General features: G+C 32.4%; 1 protein-coding gene across 1 annotated transcript in view; it reads right to left on the bottom strand.

The window, feature by feature from the left end:
• The window catches only part of NCKAP1 (NCK associated protein 1), a 76,134-nt gene that overhangs the window by 37,630 nt on the left and 23,317 nt on the right, over positions 1 to 15,187 (bottom strand). The window contains exons 3-12 of the mRNA XM_081142728.1: positions 14,360 to 14,452; positions 14,102 to 14,158; positions 13,106 to 13,248; positions 12,932 to 13,022; positions 10,499 to 10,636; positions 9,637 to 9,685; positions 5,425 to 5,581; positions 3,135 to 3,191; positions 483 to 579; positions 131 to 237 (exon numbers count right to left, since the gene is read on the bottom strand). Coding sequence (XP_080998854.1) covers positions 131 to 237; positions 483 to 579; positions 3,135 to 3,191; positions 5,425 to 5,581; positions 9,637 to 9,685; positions 10,499 to 10,636; positions 12,932 to 13,022; positions 13,106 to 13,248; positions 14,102 to 14,158; positions 14,360 to 14,452 — 989 coding nt within the window. The remainder of the gene's footprint in view (positions 1 to 130; positions 238 to 482; positions 580 to 3,134; positions 3,192 to 5,424; positions 5,582 to 9,636; positions 9,686 to 10,498; positions 10,637 to 12,931; positions 13,023 to 13,105; positions 13,249 to 14,101; positions 14,159 to 14,359; positions 14,453 to 15,187) is intronic.

Below are 15,187 nucleotides of genomic sequence, written 5' to 3'. Positions count from 1 at the left end.
ACAAATATTTATGACAAATATGAAAAGCCCTAAAAAGTTTTTCAAAATAATTTTACTTCAAAGGCGCCAAGTCCCACAGTTTATAAATCAAAATATACAAAAAAGAATTTTTAAGTTGTTGCTAACTTACTTATCTATAAAGTCATCAGCACTCTTCTTTGGCATGTTATCTGCATGACGAAGTAGCCAGATAATTTCATCACGGGCGAAGGACAATGCCATAAAAACAAAAAGTGCCTAATTAAAAAAACAAAACAAAAAACATTGCTTACTCTCACACAAAGATTAAAAACAAAACCTATTCACAATCTTTCTCTAAGTGATAAGTCATAGCCAAGAATTGATAAAATCGAGTTCAAAAGGACATCGACAGAAATGAGATGACCAAAGAGAAGTTGAAAGTGTGTGTCAGGGGGATCATACATATAAGCGAGAAGGAAAATGCAGAATGGTGTAGCTGACATAAGAATTAAATCAATTACCTTGGGACCTAGCAAGCCAGGTTGATCAGAGAGGACCGTAGCCAATTCTTTCAGTGCAGACCTTAAAAACTTGCGTCTTTCTCTGTGCATTGAACCACTACAGAAAAAGACACTATTATATTTTATCTGTTTCTACTAAAATTATTGGCAATTAAATAACTTATCATTTTAGGGTCAACATCCAAAGTTTTTTTTATGAAGCAGAAGTCCCTTAAAAATATCTTCTATGTGTTTGTTATTAAGTGACTTCCCAATCTTATATTTATCCTTGCCTTTCTTGTGCTGCTTTGTAACCATGTTAGTCTGTTACTCTCCACCTATCAAAATACTACACCCAAACTTCAAAAGCAGTCCTACGAGAAACATTTCTCAATATCCAAATGTCTATTTCTGAATAATTCCTGCAATTTTAGTACCATGTAGCCTAAGCATTTTATAAAGAACTACGAAATTCTTGAAAGACTGGGCCAGCATGGCACAGTGGCTGACCATCGACCTATGAACCTGGTGGTCATGGTTCAATTCCTGGTCAGGGCACATGTCCAGGTTGCGGGCTCAATCCCTGTTGGAGGGCATGCAGGAGGCAGCCGATGGATGATTCTCTCTCATCACTGTTTCTCTCTCTCTCTCCCTTTCCCTTCCTCTCTCTGAAATCAATAAAAAATATATATATATATTTAAAAATCCTTGAAAGCAATCACTGTCCTACTGTATACATTTTTGTCACCCCTACATAGAAATCAATATACAACAATAAATATCGAACTTTCCATACCTTCATTTACTAAGTATATTCCTATTAAATATAAAAACTAAACAAGAGCTATATTGAGATGAGATCTATTTGGTACTCTTGTTCAAAAACAAAAAGACAAGGAAAGAAAAGGATAATCATAAATATTCATATACTAGGTATTTTAATAATAAAATGCAAAGTAGAAAAAAGTTATTCTCACATATTAACATGAGGAAAATCATAAAATGTTCTAAGTATTTCAACTCCTCATATTAAGCAAAATATACACTGCTCCAAGAAAATTTTAAAATTTACATAGATGCAAAAAATTAATGGACACACACAAACACATATGAAGTAATGCCAAAAAACCAAGTATCAGGAATATGCAATATCAGAAATTTAGCTGTGAAACAGTAGATTAGTTTGAGAAGACAGATTGAAATTCCATGCCCGGCCGGGCGTGGCTCAGCGGTTGAGCATCGACCTAGGATCCAGGTGATCGGGGTTCGATTCCTGGTCAAGGGCACATGCCTGGGTTGCAGGCTGCAGCTGATCAATGACTCTCTCATCATTGATGTTTCTATCTCTCTCTCTCCCTGTCCTTTCCTCTCTCTGAAATCAATAAAGATATATTAAAAAAAAAAAAAAATTCCACCCTCTGCCTAGGTGACCTTAGGTCCTACCTCTCTCTCAGCCATCTATAAAATAGGAATGATGACACCTGCCTCAGAAGATACATCTTTCATAATGCTCGAATATAGTAATTTAACAATGTTATTTTAATTCCAACAACAAGCTCTTTTTTATCTGACAATAATAAGTAATCTGGTGTAATTTCTAAGGTGGGCAAATGTTATTTTGACTATTTTACCACACAGGGTTGCTGCAAGGAGTCTATGGTGTTATTAACATTGAGAGAAAATTATAAAGTACTATACCTGACACATGGTAATGAGTGATAGGAATTATCACTGCATAACATTTGTGATTACTTTATATAAGGAAATAAAAATGTCTTACATTTAAAAGATCTTTATAAAAGATAGTCATGACACCACACATATAAGGTCGATTCCATGAAAAAGTGACAATCATATGTACTTCTGTAGGTCAGGAAAATAATTCTAACACACTCTAAAGTACTAATTGTAGTAAAGAATGATTTTTTAAATAATATAAGCACTTCATTTAAGTGGGGGGGAAAACATACATAAGTAAATTATACAGCCCAGACAGCAAGGGAAAAAGATGGTTTAAATTCCCAATATACATCCTATAGCCTAAACCTAAAATACTGAAACTTTCTGTGGTTTTATATTTTCCATCTATGGCAGTGATGCTTATCTTTCTGTCTTATAAAAATACTGATGAATCAGATAATGCTACCTCTATATTACTCAGGCTTCTTGAAGAAAATATTCTACACAAGTATATTATATACACAACAATTAAAATGAACTATCAAATTATTTATAGTTATTTCACCAGAAAATTGAAAGGATCTTAAATACACCAATTTCTAATTTTAATTTATCTATATATTTACTAATATATTTACTAAAATTTGGGAAAGGTGTGCGGTTAACATACTTTAAAAAAATTGCAACTTGCAAAGTACTGGCACAGGAGCATAGTGACAGCAAGGGACGTGAATGATACTAAAATAAAAGTCATTTGTATGGTACTTCCTTAGAGTATTTTTATCAACATTTCAAAAATATTTAAAATCTGTCTGCACTAATTCCAAGGTTGCTAGAGTGAGGTTATATATTTATTTCCTGTTGATTAAAAGTCCCTTATTTCTATTACCACATTTTGCATACCATCAATATGCACACACTTCAACAAAATAATGCTTTAAGAAATAAATTCTTCTTGATTAGAAGTACCACAGATAAGATAGAACTACTTACGCATGTGACACAGCTGCCTCTTTACATTCTCTTATGTCATTAATACGTTTGTTATAGCTATGTGCAAAAAAAAAAAAATTGGAACCATGTTAATCTTAATTAGAGCAATAGCAGTCAAAATAAGTTAATCAAATACTAAAAGTTGATTAAAATGACATGTTATCAACAAGAAAAACTGGCCCTCAAACTGGAAATGCATAGAAGGGGTCTACACACATCATTCCTAGCTAGCACCTTAAATATCCAGTCAAGGCTTCCTAGAAAATTAAATTTCATAATATATTAAACCCAACAATAAAGTTCATAATGTATACTTTTACTTTATTAAATATACTTCCGTAAGCCCCAATAGAGGCATTAAAATTATACTTCTGACATAATTAACAGTGATTTCCAAAAATTTAAAGTGTGACAAAGTGATTACTTTGACTTTTTATCACCTGACTTTTTATGCTATCTTTTTAAGCATTAAAAAAATTCTAAAGGACATATACTAATGACCAACACTAATGAATATTTAGGGTAGGGGTTTTGTGGTAGAGAAAACTGGGGAAGGAAAGCATTTGATTAAACAAAACACCACCTCCAACATTAAACAGTTTAAAGGTGCCATCTAAAATATAAATGCTAATAAACATATGTCAATTTCATGAATACTAGGTACAAAAACTCAAATTCTAAAATGCTAAAGAAAGCCTACCTACCTTTCTGAAAACCTGGTTAAAACCACTTGACTGAAAGAACTCCAACTTCTAAATTAAGAATTCTAAGATTTATGTGTTCTTTGAGTACATGTCCAAAATATACTAATTCTGTAATCACTATCCTTCGTAATTATTAATAAACTTTTATAATTATAGTCTGACTTGTAATTACTATAATTCACATTTTAAATTAGATTGATCATGCACTAGTTAATAAAAATGAAAACTTCTCAACTTTAAATAGAAGTATTTAAATGGTAAACTTATCATTTAAAAAAGCATAGCAAAAGGACAACTTGTTACATGGTGTCACTAAACCTACTTGCATATGTAACAAAAGCTCACACAACACAGAGACTACCTGGTTCTAAATATTTATATATATTTAAATATGATTCCACAGAGCTTACCAATATGGTAAGACATCATACAAGTTTCATGATTTTCAATCTGAGCGAATGAGAAAATGACAAAGCCTGTATGACATGGATATTTCTGGGTACTGCCCCATCTAAAATAAAAGCCAAATTAAGACCTGAAAAGTACATAGGATACTGTTTCTCACATCATGACTGAGAAACTATCTGCATGAGATTGTCAGAATTACCCATGGTGACAGAAATCAAAACAGTGGTCACATGAGAAAGGAGGGGGATCAAGGTTGACAATACTACTAGAAAGGAGCACAAGAGAATTTTCTGGGTATAATGGAAATGTTCTATATCTTGATCTAGAGAGTCACCTAGAGTATTCGTATGCAAAGTCATGAACTTTACATCTAAAATCTGGACATTTCTGTGTGTAAATTTTACCTCAATAAATTACGGGGGGTGGAAGCGTGCAGACTCCTTTAACCTCTCTAAGATACAGTTATAGGAGACAAGAGGTTAGGAATGATGCCCAGGAACCTAGACTTTAGTTCACATTCCAGGGTAATTTTCATGCACGCTAAAATTTGAGACATACTGTTTTTGAGTGTTAAACATATCTTTATTTTTTAATAATAGATGCTTTATCTTGATATCAATTTAATTAGGACATTACTAAATAGGATATGAAATAAATGTAGTAAATTTGATTTCTATCTGAAACTAGCAAGCCCAGTCTAACACTTCCAGGTACAGGGGATACCAAGGTATTTTAGATGCTCCTACTTTCAAAAGATTTCATAATTGCTACTAAGTCTGAGCTCAACTTGGCTTTTCTATATTGGCTATAGAACCTCATGTGGAAAGAAATGCAAGTACCAAAAATTTCAAGGAACAAATTTCTGAAAGTTATTTGCTTCAAAGAAAATGAATGTAAATGAGTCATTTGGAATACCTCCCTATTAAAGGGAAACATGATTTCCTATATGCAGCAGTCTGACTTCTGTAATTATTAAAAATAATTTAATGAAACATTTCTGATTGATTCATATATTTTTATAAATACACTGTAATCCAAAATAGTACTTCTAAAAAGTTCAAAATGCTAGTGTGGTGATTGTGGGGGGAGGAGGTGGAAGAGGGTATAAATGGTGATGGAAACAATTTTTTTAAATGTTCAAAACTCTAAAAGACCCCCCAAAATTGAAAATGCCATACCCTCGTATGTTTACAAATAAGTCTTCTGCAGCTTTGTGAATGTGGAAAACTTCATCCCGAAAGAGAGAGAGGCAAGAGCTACTTTGAAGAGCTAGCTTCCAAAGGTTCAGTGCTGTTGCATCAGTATTGAGAATCCCATGGCACAAAATAAAGCCAACTTTAAATAAAAAAGAAAAGTAAATACAAATACAAAGATTTTCCAAAGTTAAGTTCTTTTAGTTACAAAATAGCTTTTCAAAATTATAGAAAAGTAACACAATCACTAAGTTAAGGCTTTTAAGTCACAGGTAATGATTCATATACATAAAAGATGGCAACAATATTGCTTTTTTCCAATACTTTTCTGTATTCTGCAAAAGTTTCTGCATTCTTTGAACCTAGACTGACAAAAAGGAGGGGGAAACATTGTTTCTGGGTTGTGAAGAAAAGTCCTTTTAATGAATGACTAAAAGACATTTTCAGAAATACTTACAAAATATTTTAAGCCAGAGATCAAAGTTGCTAATTAAAGCATAATCATCAGTTGTTGCAATTAATGAAAAATAAAGCTAACCTACTTTTCTAAATCACCAGAATAAATGAAACAGCATCTTGCATTTTCAAAGCAATTTACAGTTTATTAAATAACATTTTTCACACATTATCTCATGTGATCCTGTGGAGTAGATAGAGCAGGTCAGTATCCTTTTATAGTTGGAAGAAATGAAGGGTCAATGATTTGACTGAAGTTCTACTATTAAATTAGAGCTAGACTTAGCCTTACGTATTTACCCTTAAAATTCTTTCAATATATTATGCTGCTTATCTTTCACCTTTTGTTATCTAATTTGGAAATCCTACATAAAGGTATAATCCTGTATATGTTTGTAGATGCCTTCTCTAGCCCTCTATAATAGGCCATAAACCTTCTTATTTCATTCATTCAACACTTACTCAGTGCCAACTGGCCAGTTAGAAACCAACCCTGTTTCCTTTGAGATTTTCTCATAATTCTTAAGACACTCCCTTCTTTAAACTCCTGAATCATTAACACAACTTGCCATTTATCTTTTTATTCTTAGCTCAACCCTCCTATAAAAGTGCCACTACACAAGCAAGCTAATTCTTTAAACAGGCTTTTATTGTGGAGTCTATACATACAAAAGTATATTTAACGTCCTTGAATTTCCTGAAACATATAAAAATATTTTTCATACAACAGGGCCCCTACATATAAGCCAATTATTTGATCTGTATGCAACCAAAAAAACAGAATACATGTACAGAAATTGAAAGAATCCTCAAGAGAAATTTTGTTTATAAAATATTTTTTTACTGAATGTACTGACTTTTTACTCTTAACTCCTGAGTAAAATGATATTTCACTTAGTGTCTCACATCTCGCTGTATACTTAGATTTCACAAAATTGCTACTGATAAAAGGTTTCTCTGAAAATATTATCAGTTATATTATGGATTATCATATATTTTATTTTCTTAAGACATAGGTTACATTATGAATTAAAGCATAGTCATTTGTTTGTGACAGAATAAAAAAATAATTTAAAACTGCCCAAGATTAACAGGATGGTTTATTAATTAAACCACGCATTAAACTCCTTTTCCTACCAAGGTCCAAATGAAAGGATTAAAAATTTTTTGTTTTTACTTTTCAAGCCATAAAAATGTTGGAGAACAAAACAGAAGATGAAAACTAGACAAAAAAGTTAAAGGAAATCTTTGAAGACAGAAAGTAGATAAAACTGGACTATCAATTTAAAAAGAGACAAGAATTGGTAATCCAAATCTCCAGAGATAAGGAGAGATCTTTCCCTACAAGTCCTCTGATTCCAACCAACAGAGCAAGAATAAACCCTGAAAAGAACATCAGGGTAAGTTATTTTATAATTGCATTTCAAATATCTGGGTCCTTAACATTCTGGACTTTCAATGACACTTGGCCCCTGGCTATAAACTAGACCAGTGATCCTCAAACTTTAGCTTGATTAAAACTACCAGAAAGGCTTATTAAATCAGACAGCTGGGATCCATCTACAAGTTTCTGATTCAGTAGGTCTAGGGTGGAGATCAAGATCCTGCATATTTAAGAAGTTCCTATGTGATGCTACTGGTCCAGGGACCGTCACACTTTGAATTAATCGAGAGCAAAGCTCTAAAGGAAGTAGACCACCTTCTGTAGAGAAGTCCTAGTGTGGGAACTGGGATCAAAAAGAAAAGTGCAGAGTTTAAAGTAACTCTTTACCTTTATATTAACTCTACTCAAGGTTCAAATACATGAAAGCAGCAAAACTCAGAGTAAACCTCCTTTACTTTGGCAACTGTGGTTATCTCAAATCTGTCAGCCTTCTCCATGCCCACATATCCTCCATTAGGGTAGCCTTCCTTCTGACCCACCTCCCTGCTCACCATACAAAGCCCTACAATCAGCATTCCCACTTAAGGTAAAGATTGTGGGGAATAGTGCTAAATAACTCTAGAGGTCACCCATGCCACCTAAGTCTACTAATTACCCCCATTCTTTAGCCAAGTATCCTATCCATAAACATAAAACAAGGATCACTACACACATTTGAGCAAAATAAATACTTCAAAGCTGTGTTTTTGAATCAACTAACAAAGCATGAAAATCTTTATCACTGTAGAAGAAAATATAAATATCACAAACCTGATCAATATAAAAAATTACAATTTTTTAAAAATGGCTAAGAGTAGCAAGTCTGTGCTAAATTCCACCTTTCATATTAATAAGAGTGCTACTCAATGTGCCAGTGCATGAGATTAAACAGAAAAATGAGAGTATTTACAAATGTTCATAAAAATTTGACAGTGACTTATGAATAGAAATCTAATAATCTAATTGTTAGATAAAATTAAACCTAATAATTAAAAATATGGGTTTTTATTTTGTGTCTTTGCTTATTGCATTATTTCTGATAATTCTAGTAATTTATTTCTATTGTATTTTATAAAAGTATCAATCTAAAAATCATTAAAAAAGAAAAACTGGTGTTTCACTATAGACAAACACTGTATTAAAAAGTAGTATATCTAAAGGCCAATAAATCAAGAAACAAGAATTTTAAGAACTAAAAACCACAAACTACTCAAAATTTTTCCCCTCTGCCAGTGGATCTTGGGGTAGTAGAAGGAATTTCAATACAGCATCTCTTATTTTATATTATATCTATGTGTCTCTATATCAACTTCCCCCATAGTTTATGAACTTCTTAGGGGAAGAAATTAGTAGGAATTTTATTTCCACTACTTCTAACAAGCTGCCAAACATATGAATAGTTTATTATATGTTCTGAAGTAAAGTAAACCAAAAACCTTAACTGAATAAATGCAGTATTTTAAAAATCATTAAAAACAAAGAACACACAACCATCCAAAATCTATGGGACACAGCAAAAGCAGTCCTGAGAGGGAAGTTCATAGCACTACAGGCCTACCTCAAAAATCAAGAAAAATTTTTAATAAACTACCTAACCCTACAACTTAAAGAATTAGAAAGCTCTCCTGGTGAAATCATCCGGACCAGGGCTTTTGTTTGCTGGGAGTTTTTTGGTTACTGCTTCAATTTCATCACAGGTTTTCTGATTCTTCCTGATTCAGTGTTACATGGTCTCACTCATATGTGGAATCCAATAAACAAAACAGACTGAGGAACAAAATAGATCCAGAGACATAGAAGCATGGAACAGACTGATGAATCTCAGAGGGAAGGTGGAGGTGGGGGAGTGGGTGGGGAGAGATTAATCAGAGAACTTATATAATTATATGTATAACCTATGGAGACAGACATTGGTATGGGGAAGGCCTGGGGGTGGGGTGGAGGGGATCAATGGGGGGAAAAAAGGGACACTGTAATACTTTCAATTAAGATAAATTTAAAAAATAAATAAAACAAAAATTAAAAATAAAAATTTAGTTGTGACAGCTATGTTGAGAGGCAATACAATGTAGACCATGAGCCTTGGAGTTAGCCTGGTTTCTTATTTTGTCATTGTCCCTTACTAGCTGTGTGGATTAAGAAGTTATAGATTCCTCATTTACAAAACAGACCATCTAACCTGACAGGGTTAGTATGAGGACTGAATGAGGTAATGCACATAGAAGGCTTAGCACAGTGCTTATCACTGAATTACCTGTTATTTTTCTCTAAAACTTAAAACCTGAGGGGTAATCACAAAACTATTCAATTTTACTTACAGATAATCCATTTTTCCATTGCATCCAAAGAGAGATATTCACAAGGCATCTTAAAAAGAAAAAATATAAATTTGTGTTTAAAAGAAATTCTTAAAAACAAACAAACAAACAAAACCCCCAAAATCCCATACTGAATCACTCTCCTCTGACTCCTGAGAATTCTCACTGCCCAATTCTTGGCTCAAATATCAAAACAAATTTTAAAAGTTGGATACAAGCTTTATAACCTATATTTAAAATTGCAGTCCATAAAGGACAATGAGAGCTGTGCTCCTTTCATCACATTTATAAACCTTAAAACCTCTCTTTAAAAAGTACTGTTGCTAAATCACATTCAATCTGATAAATGACAACTTCCAGATTTCCCAAGTCTATTTCCGAGTTTGTGGTATTACAAAGGATAAAATTTTAGTCAAGTCAAAAAAGACTTAAGCATATGAATGCTCACTGTCTCACCCAAATTAATTATGTGTGTGCATTCTCCATATGCATAACATCTATATTCATATACACAGAGAAAAGATTTAAAAAAATATAACAGGATTTTAACAATTTTCTCTAGTAGGTAAGATTTGGAAAAAATTTGTTTTCATCTTTATAAATTTCTGCACCTTCCAAATTTTCCACCACAATAGAACAAAACAAACTTTTAAACTTTAAAATACTCATACTATTAATTGTATTACTTAGCATCAGAATCTAGAAATAAAAACACTAAATAGTATGACTTAACTACTGAGCATTTTACAATAAACTTCACTATTGGCTAGTACTAATTAAAATATTGGAACAACACTGCCTAAGTTATTTTTTAAAATCAATTTTACTATTTTCATTCAAAAAGGGAAAAATAGAATCTTACAGTATCAGACTGTGCAGGATTAAGCATTGTACTGGGTGCACTGATGAGACTCAATAATTGGGCATTTCTCCACTGGTCAGCTGAAAGATTCCTTCGAGGATACACCATCTGAAGAGAAATTAGTGCATCTGAAAGAGACTAATTAAAATAGAAAAGAATAATATTGAGGAATAAAAATGTTTTTCCTTTTCCATTTAAATTCCAGTTACAGCTGCTGTGCATTTCTAATTGTACCATCCTAAAACAACAGAGCTTAATTAAACTATGCTTTTTTAATCTGAGGTCGGTCCCAGCAGCCCTCCTCTAGTTTGTCATTGTTATTTTTTAATTTTTCCCCCCATCCTTACCTGAGGATATGCTTATTGATTTCAGACAGAGGGGAAGGGTGAGAGAGAAAGAGAGAGAGAGAAACATCAATGCTAGAGAGCCTTACATACATGACCCAACCAGAGATCGAACCCTCAACCTTTTGGTATATAGGACTACGCTCCAACCAACTGATCCACATGAGCCAGGGCTAGATTTTTTTAAATTTTTATTTCATGAAAGCTACATAGATTCTGCATTCCTTAGGATCTTTATTTTAAAGGGGTAGAGAGCCTAGTGTCATACTTCTATGCATGATTTTATACTCTGATAGTTTTCACTGAGAGGAAGACACTGGGGTTATATGATTAAGTGTTAATAAAGCTCAACATATTTCATAGTTCTCTAAGAATGCCTTATAAAAATAATCTACTGTACTCTATCTTAAGAAATTACTTAACTTCTATTTGCCACTTGGTCTGTTAACTACAGCTTTATCATCGAGGTATTTAATGGCTTTATCATCAAGGTATTTAATGTTTCATCTCATCTGCTTCTTGATTGCTTTTAACTGTCCTTTGCTATTCATCTCTACTTCCTAAAAATTCTGTACAATGATTTTTTAATCTGGCTGCACATAAATTGCTAGAGGAGTCTGTTCAGAATACAGGGCTCCACCTAAAATTTAGTGAACCAGAACCTCTGGGAATAGAACCCAGGAATCTGTATTATTAAACTCCAAGTGATGTGGAATAGGTTTTGAAAATTAAATTAATTAATTTACAACAAATCCTAGCAAATAGATGATACTGAGATATCATGGAGCATCAAAGAAAAATCAAGATTAGAAAACAACTGGTCTAATTCAAATGGTCAATTCTCCTCAAGTAATTATGAATATGCTAGTATATGCTAGTGACTGAAGAACTTAAAAAGAGATCCAATAGCCTTTAAGGACATTTCCCTCACCTAAGTGGGAATAGAACCCAACCTGGTGTTAACTATATGTCAAAAAAAAGCACACATATTCATACAAAATACCCTATTATTAAAAATTCTTTCAGCATCCAAAGAGAACAATGAACTGAGATACTAATACCCTGGGATTTAGTTCTGGTTTTGCCACTATTTCTGTCAAATGGCTTGTCATGTCACTTCTCTAGCATTCAATTTCCTTATCTATAAATAATAAGGATGTATGAGCTAACTATAAATTTCCTTGATGTGCTTAGGAACTACAGTTCTTTGAATAAGCCCTACTGCAGAGAAGTCCTAATAGTAAGACTCCTTAGAACCAAAAGTATTTCATTAAGAACTATTTTTTAATGTCGTAAAAGACAGACTTTCCAAATTATTTCCACAAAACTCCTACAATATTTTTTCTAAGAGGCTATACTGTAATATAGCTAAAATTTATCAAAAACTATATATCTAAATACTTTAAAATATATATATATATCTTTATTGATTTCAGAAAGAGGAAAGGAGAGGGAGAAAAAGAGAGAGAGAGAGAGAGAGATAGAAACATCAATGATGAGAGAGTCATTGATTGGCTGCCTCCTGCACGCCCCCGACTGGGGATCAAGCCCACGACCTGGGCATGTGCCCTGACCAGGAACTGAACCCCGATCGTCTGGATCCTAGGTCGATGCTCAACCGCTGAGCCATACCCGGCCAGGCTAAATACTTTTAATAAAGTAACTGATTTAATCATCATAATAATCATATGAAGTAAGTACTATTATTACTCCATTTTACAGGTAAGAAAACTGATGTATAGTAAGGCCGGTTAAGTAACTTGCCCAATATTGCAGTTAGTAATTGGCAGAGTTGTGATTAGCATGCAGGCAGTCTAGTATGATAGGAGACATTATCAAAAACCGAACTTCACTACCTCTACACCCTATATTAAACCTAAAAATTATAATGGATCAACATATTCCTGAGTTTCTGTATACTATTCAAAAATCTAACTAATTAATTCTCTGGTTCACAACAGATAAAATCATGCACAGCTATTATTCTTATCTCATTAGTTTTTTCCTAAAAGTTTATCACTTTATCTAACTATCCACACTTAACCTATATCACATGCCAATTAAAGCACATCTAAAAACCAGCTCTTACCTTACTATGGGGTACAAATTCTTCCATCATCTTCTTTAAAGGGTTTTCATAATCCACAATCATCTGACCAAGGCGTGGATACTCTCGGTCACTTAAAACAGACATATCAGATTTCAATGAGCTGTAAGCCATCAAACTGAGAATTTCACAAAGATTTTTATAATGCAGGTCTACCTTGCTCCATGGGTCATTTCATGAGCATAGTTGTACAATCCAATTATTGCCTTCCTTTCTTCAATTCGAGAGAGCAATATCATTAGTGTTGTATAGGTTATGATCAAATCTAAGTAGTTCTTTGTTAAATCAAAGTTTACAGTCTGGAAAAAAAAAAACACATCAAGTTCAACTCATTCCTATTTTGTAAACTTTTAAACACACACATACACCAATCTTCATGGCAGCTACTAAAAGCTAATAATTTTCTATAGTTACTTATTTTATCCCCATTTCTGAAATTCTAATTCCTTTAACCAAAGACATGTCTAAAATTTAGGAGTTACAAATGCAGCTTTGTGTTTGTGACATAATTTTATGGATGAAAAAGAGTTTGTTATCACCCTATTCAAACTAATACCAGTTTAAAAGGATAACTAATACCAAAGGAATATGAAACACTGGAGCCAGTCTCATTAAGCAAGAAAAATGATTAAAGTAAATGAAAAGGTTCACCATTAAGTCAATGGAGACATTTTTCACTTTGACTTCCTATATTTATAAACCATCTCACTGAGAAAGATTCTATCAAATATGCCTTTTACAGAGAAAAATATTATCCACTTAACTTTAATTGGACCTACTGAAGTAAAATACTAAAATTAACAACTACTTCCCAATATGTACAAGACTTATATTAAGTGACAATCAAATAAAGTAAAAAGATATACACTGTAACTCCTTACCTTAAAAAATTGTACAAAACAAGACAAATTAACAATGCTAAAACTTTATATATGGGGGCAGGCAAAAATAGGTTTACAATTGTAATAAAAATAATACAATTAATTAATAAATAATAATACAAGAATAAACTGTTTCCTGTACTCACAACTGTAAACCTACTTTTGCCAACACCTGTGCAAGTCACAAATTTTCTCTAAAGAAAACCATTCAGTCCCCTTAGTTCTACTAGAAATAGAGAGAATTGGAAAACTTTCTGAAAATAATACTTACAATATCAAAGAAGACTTGACAAACATCAATAGTATTGAGCAATTCACAAACATGGTCCTGAAAATAAAAGTTTCTTTTAATCTTTTACCTATATAAATATTATTAAATTCAGAAAGCACACACAATTAAAATGTACTTTAAAATACAGTTCTAGAAGAATTCTAATTTTATTATGTGCAAGTGACAAAGTGATTTGCAAAATTAACAAATATCAAATCAAGCTTAGAAGTGTTAAGTTTTATGTATTAGAATACATACCTTAAATTCCATAACATCTACAAATGTGAAGTAATATAATGCCAGATTTTTCAGAATCTCTGATTTTTCTTTCTGTAGCTGTGCAAGCTGTTGCTGTAAAAACAAAATTAGAATGCACTGTTCACTGAGAACAAAAATATTTAATTTTACTACAAACTATCTTCTTTTATGATTGCTATATGAAAACACAAGCTTTTAGAGCAATATTTCTAGATGATTAACGCTTTTTTAAAAAACCGAAATACTCGAGACAGCAACTGCTAATAGTGATCAGCAACTGACAGTGTGAGGCTACAAAACAAATCAAAGCAGATTAGTACTGAACTGCACTACTATTAAGGAAAATTGAAAAATATTAGGAAAAAATAATTATCAAATGAAAAACTTAAAAAAAACAAAAAACTGACTCATGAGCATGATCACATTACTAGAAGTGGAAGAAAAGAAGGTGAAAAACATTATAACTTACACTACAAAAAACAATGTTATAAATTTGTAACTTACCAAAAAGAACATCCAGGCAAAGCCACGTTACGCATGCAAAATAAAATGTAGATACAAACATAAAATACAGTAAAGGTTCCCTGACCAGATCCACAAAACACAATAATACATTAAACAAAAGCAAAAAACCACAACAACAAAAAAGAAATGAGAAAGAAGCAAAACTAGAGCTAAGACACTGGTAAACATATGAAAGAGGGAAATGTGAATACAAAGACAAGTATTATTTCAATCAACTGTATTATTAAATTTACAGGTCCTAAGTTTTCTTTTTAAAACAACTATTAATATAATTTCTGAAAGAATCCAGCCATATTTAATGCT

The sequence above is a fragment of the Miniopterus schreibersii genome (genome assembly GCF_964146895.1).
Source record: "Miniopterus schreibersii genome assembly, chromosome: 7".
NCBI lineage: Eukaryota > Metazoa > Chordata > Mammalia > Chiroptera > Miniopteridae > Miniopterus > Miniopterus schreibersii.
The sequence above is the reverse complement of the archived record's forward strand: the minus strand, read 5'-3'. Positions and strand labels throughout refer to the sequence as shown.